At 39.8% G+C, this 6,021-nt stretch overlaps 1 protein-coding gene across 1 annotated transcript in view; it reads right to left on the bottom strand.

Annotated features, from left to right (window-relative positions):
• Positions 1-2,428: 2,428 nt before the first annotated feature.
• Positions 2,429-6,021, bottom strand: part of LOC106521423 (protocadherin-15) — a gene marked incomplete in the record, with an annotated part of 194,164 nt that continues 190,571 nt past the window's right edge. Inside the window, 1 exon segment of the mRNA XM_014013980.1 lies at positions 2,429-2,728. Within this exon segment, the coding sequence (XP_013869434.1) occupies positions 2,719-2,728 (10 nt within the window).

Raw genomic sequence — 6,021 nt, 5'->3', positions numbered from 1 at the left:
GAGGAGCAGAGGAGGGAGGAAGAGGAGCAGAGGTGGGCGGCAGAGGAGCAGAGGAGGGAGGAAGAGGAGCAGAGGTGGGCGGCAGAGGAGCAGAGGAGGGAGGAAGAGGAGCAGAGGTGGGCGACAGAGGAGCAGAGGTGGGCGTCAGAGGAGCAGAGGTGGGCGTCAGAGGAGCAGAGGAGGGAGGAAGAGGAGCAGAGGCGGGCGACAGAGGAGCAGAGGTGGGCGTCAGAGGAGCAGAGGAGGGAGGAAGAGGAGCAGAGTTGGGCGTCAGAGGAGCAGAGGAGGGAGGAAGAGGAACAGAGGTGGGCGTCAGAGGAGCAGAGGAGGGAGGAAGAGGAGCAGAGGTGGGCGGCAGAGGAGCAGAGGAGGGAGGAAGAGGAGCAGAGGTGGTAGGCGGTGGTGGCGGAGGAGGAGGCGTTGTAGGTGGATCAGGGATAACCTCTACATGGACCTGGAGTCGGTCCTCGATGTGATTTCTTGTTAAATTCGCTCCGAAGCGWCGCAGCACAGGAGGAGTTGGCTTGTGACTCGGTGGAGGGGTGCCTCCCTCACTGAGAGTCACAATGATGCTGGGCGGAGCTTCTGTAGTTGATGCAGTTGGAGCTTTGTGGGTGGGACTTTGCGTGTGATGCTGAGGGGTCTCGGGAAAAACCGACAGTAGAATATCGGATGACAGCGAACCCCTGGAATCTCTGCTTTGCCGTTGCCTCATTTCCTGACGCGCCTGTTGCTCAAACTGCCTGGCTTGTTCTTTCACTGTCAGCTTCGGTTCCAGACTCGGGCTTCCCGTTAAGTCGGAATCCAGTCCACGATCAAAACCAGAATCCAGACCGGCGTCTTTACTTTCCTTGAATTCTGCTTTCAGGAGTTCCAGCTCCCACTGCACTGGATCCATCACCACTTGCCGCCTTAGAGCATCATACATCTGTCTTTGATGGAGCCTAGACGGGAGAGTCCAGCTGTGTCCACTGCCTGATCCCCATCCACCGTCACTGCCGCTGTAACCGCCAAACGCCAGGTCACACCCAGGCGAGCTGAGCCTCAACCAGGCCTCTCGAAGGGCTTTTCTGGACGGGGAGAAATTCCCAAGAAGGTCTCGCTTTCTCTGACTTTTCCCATGAATCTCGGGACTACTCAGAGTCCCATCCTCATGATAGATGGGGTTTTTGGTAGTTCGAGGGTTTTCATCAGACAGAAAGGTAATGTTGGACTCGGACTTGGGGAGGTTGTTGAGCACCCCTCCGTTTGCGACGCACTGGCGATGGGCAGCGATAGCTCGTGTAGCAAAATCAGAGATCAGACGCTGGCGGTCACTTTCATCCAAGCTGGCAGATTTGCTGCCACCACCGTTGTTCGACCGGCTGAGGGATGGATTCATGGGGTAAAAATGAGACAGGAAAGGAAAATGAAGAAATGAACAAGAAAAACGTATCTCTACAAAATGAAAGCTAGATGAAATTGAATTGTGAGATGAGAACCGAATAAAAATTTAATGAAGGATTCATAACACAAATGATAAAATGGAATAATGTACGAAGAATAAATCAGAAAATAACAAAATACGTTCCAACTGTGATTKGATAAATGTACCAAAAACAGACTTAAAGGATGAAATGAATCACAAGACRTTTATTCTCTGTGCTGTTTTTAACCAGGAAAAATATGTTGGAGCACTAAAATAGATTGAAAACAGGAAGACACATGAAGTAACTCATATTAAACAATGCTACGACAGCACAGCCCTAAAGCCACTTCTGCTAGGGGGGGATGCACATCTGAGTGTCATGTAGAGCAGTGGTTCCCAAACCTTTTGTCTTCTGACCCACAAAATATCCATGGCAAAAACTTGTGACCCCAAATATTACTGATCTGAGTACATGAACTTTGTTAATAACCCTAAAAACACAGGCTTTTTGACAATCTAAACAGCTTATACACAAATATAAATACTTATTTATAATTATTTTGTGTTTTTGTAATAAWTATAGGGAAAATATTACATCAGCAATTATTTTATTACCCTTTAAATTGATTTCTGGAAATTATCCAAGGTGCTTCATGACCCATAATTGGGTCCCAAGCCCAACTTTGGGAACCAAAGTGCAGTGGTTCCCAAACTTTTCAGCTTTTGATCCACAAAATAACAGCAGCAGAGACCTGTGGCCCCAACTATTTTTGGATGATAAACATTTCTATCAGGTCAACAAAACATGGGCATTGTAACAATATTTTTATACTACATTTATCCATTTTAAATATACTAACCTCACTCATTTGTAACAACTAAGGCAAAAATGTAATTAATTCAGAAAATCTTTTYAGGACCCACCTTGATGTTTCGGGACCCCACTTTGGGTCCTGACCCCAACTTTGGGAAACACTGTAGAGAGTATGCAGATTTCTCCCAAACAAAAGACAACTTCTTATTTTTTTTATTTTTTTAGCTGACAGTATGTTAATTAAAAAAAACCAATTATGTTATCAGTGACTGTGATGAAATCTGCACACTTGTTATCTCACGACACATGACTGGCTACATCTATGTTCAAGCGACCAAACCACTGGGATGAAATGTTTTCCACCGATTGCAAACTCTGTCTGCAACTCCATTTTGTTCATCAATTTTCCATGCACACAAAATCACTTCACCACAAAACTACAATCTTGCCTAATGCTAAACTAGTCACAGATATGAAGCAATTTTTATTTTCCTACTCACTTTTGCCTGATGAAGATTTGAAAAATAAGAAAGAGAAAAGAGATTAGGAAAAAAAAAAGAATAAAAACAACTAGAAAAAGAAAATACTGTTGAGAAGAAGAGGGTACAAAAAAGAGCTCAAGTAACGTCAGTGAAATGCACAGAGTAAGCCAGAGGACATTTGTTAATTTCATTAACATTACAAAGCATTGCCAGCAGTTTCGTTAAAACACTTTGCAGCTGAAAATGGAAACTACCTAAATATTAATACAATTGTAAAGAAAACTGGCAACACAAAGAAATAGATATTAATTTTATTTAAAAAACAACAGCTTTCTAACCAAATCAATTAATTATTTTACATAGAAATAATTGAGTTATTCTAAAAAGAATAATATTTACCATGTTTTTATAATGGAATTACTATTGTATAATAACAGCAACAACAACAAAAGCTATAAAACTACCTCTTTTCATCTCTTTACAGCACATGTACAGCTTTTATACCACATTCCATATTTTCTGTGGGCAGCTGAAGGTTTGCTATGAGTGAGTGACGGCTCAGTTTACAGCAGTCTGAACATAAGTAGAACAGAAGAGAAATTGCCAGATGGTATGTGAGACAATGGCTGGATGCTGACTGAAGACTGCAATTCAGATTTGGGAAAAATTGYGCCAAGATGATGCTAGTGTATCCCACAGATACACTTTAACATCATCATATGCAACAACTTAATCCCACATGAGTAAAAACAACAAGACCATTACACAATGACAAGCATACACCATGTTAAAGCTTTAACTTTCTCACCATTCAGCTCAACACATATCCAAATCTGGAACACATGGTCACATTTCACATACAGTACATCACAAACACCACAGGACTTCAGGAAACATGCTTCATTTTCCCACATCATCAAAAAAAAAAAAATAAAATAAAAAAGTAAAATAATAATAAAAATCCAAAGATGACAGCACTCGTGGCAAAGTCTAAGGCATGAACATAGAGAATATTAAAATGTTCAAACTTTAAGCGGGGTTGTACTTTCAAATTCTTAACTAAGAGTTGAATATTTTGTTACACCAAATAATGTTACATGCAGTAAAGTGCAAAACAACTTGTTTATTAAAACAAACAACAAATACTTCTACTAAACTGTGGCTTTTAGTGTTACTTTGAAATCTAAATTTATTTATTACACTGCTAATAAGAAAGTCCTTTAATGTAGAACAGAAAATAAATATTAAAACCTAAACCACACTTGAGAACAACTAAAGATAATAAAGCTTAAAATTGAATTTTACAGAGTAAATCTGGTCTGTAWAATTTTTTACATTTCAGCAGATTTTATAGAATTTTGAAATTTAGTCCCTACAAAATGGCAATATAGGAYGGAGTATTAGTGCCACACAACAAGATTTATTACGAGAATACAATCATAATATTTTGCCATTAAAGTCGTAACAGATAAAGTCATATGAAAGTAAAGTTGTAATATTACGACATTAAAGTCAATATTACGAGATTAAAGTTATAATGTTATGAAAAGCTTTACACGAAAAAGCAGTCTTACCACTGCATTAAAACGAGGAATGTTGAGCAACTTGTGAAGTTGTTCTTTAGTATCAGTTAAAATAAATACTTAATCTTTTAGCACATTAGCATCAAATTATCAGTAGCAGTACTTTGTAACGATAGTGCAAACATATGATAAACTGAAGCCGTGAAGAAATTTACCGTTTATCACTGATTGTTAATGCATCACACATACTGTTTTATTTTGAGGTTAACTAGGATGTATTTTGATTACTTATTATGCGTAATTATTTACTTTTATGATTAAACTGTGATTTAGTGATGTGCAATCTGCTTTGAGTGGCTTATGTCACGTTCAACTCAAACAGAATGTACTCTCCTTGACACATTAGTTAATACATGCCTTAATCACTCWCAACACATATCTTTATAGTAATCAGAACTGTTGTTACTGAGCCAAGTTCTTTCGTAGGGAGTTCTGCCCCAAATCTGATGTATTGCTGGAAAAGGGACTGGGCTCAAGAAGAAGGTGTTATAATGTGCTTGCTTCCTGAATTCAGGGCCAGATGTAAAGACAGTAAACGTCTGTATCTGGACCAGTAGGTTGGTTTTGTATGGGTTTCTTATTTGCACATAACATTCAAGTCTTATCCGACACACATCGGAGTAACCAAACACGCATTATTTTTCAGTCGTATTGAAATAATGGCTGCATTGTCAGATTTAGTCATCACATAATTTGGATGAAAACATTTTAAACTTGAAGCACTTGGAGAGTGCAAACCTCCGCCAAGGCCAATTTCCCCCATCTTATGTAACCACCTGGCAAAAATCTGTAGGCTTGAACTCACGCCGTCACGTAGCCCTGKCCAGGTCACATTGCTCAATGGTATGAACCAATCTTAGTCAATCCTCATCTGTACAAAAGAAATGTAACTTTCATCTTTCCTGGTCATCTTACCAATTTATGATGTTTTCCCAAATCACATACCATTGCCTATGGGCAATATCAGGTCAGGACTGACGGCTGTCTCACAGATATGACATCACACATGCGACCTAAAGGGGCACACCAATACTACAGTGTCACCTGCTGGACACTTTGAAACCCACTTGGGACATGAAAAAGAAATAATGGTGATTTGACGTGTTAAAAGGAAAAAAATTCCTGTATCCGCATCGTGATCCGGAACATCATCAAAATTTAATGGTGTGTTCCTTGGCCCAGTATCCACATGTGATAAAAATGTCATGACAATACATCCACAAGTTTTTGAGTAATGTTGTCCACAGACAGAACAACAGAACGACTGACAGACGGACAGACATACGCGACTGAAAACATTACCTCGCCCTTGGCGGAGGTAACTAACAGTGACGTATATGGCTGTCCATAGGAAAATCAGGAGAAAACGAGGAAAAAAAATCAGGAACGGAAAATGGACATGCCATGTTAATTATGACTTTTTTYTCATTATGGTATGACTTCTTTTTCATAATATTATGACTATTCTCRTAATTTMAAAGAAAATAAAATCTCGTTGTGTGGCCCTRCTTTGTYGTAGCAATGATACGTAAGAGACAAAGATTTTACAAGAATCCCTAAATTCACATATGGAAAACACTGACCACAACAATTAAATAAGCTTTGCAGCTTATCAGTTATTGCCCAGGGTGGTCTTTATGTTTTGAGCCGCATTTATATCAATTATCTCAAATCCGAGTTCATTTCCGTACTCATTTTTCAGAGGATTGCTCGGGCTGTAGTTGTCTCGCATGC

The sequence above is a fragment of the Austrofundulus limnaeus genome, unplaced genomic scaffold, assembly GCF_001266775.1.
Source record: "Austrofundulus limnaeus strain Quisiro unplaced genomic scaffold, Austrofundulus_limnaeus-1.0 Scaffold108, whole genome shotgun sequence".
Classification (NCBI taxonomy): Eukaryota; Metazoa; Chordata; class Actinopteri; order Cyprinodontiformes; family Rivulidae; genus Austrofundulus; species Austrofundulus limnaeus.
Note: the sequence above shows the minus strand (reverse complement) of the source record. Positions and strands in the feature narration are given on the sequence as shown.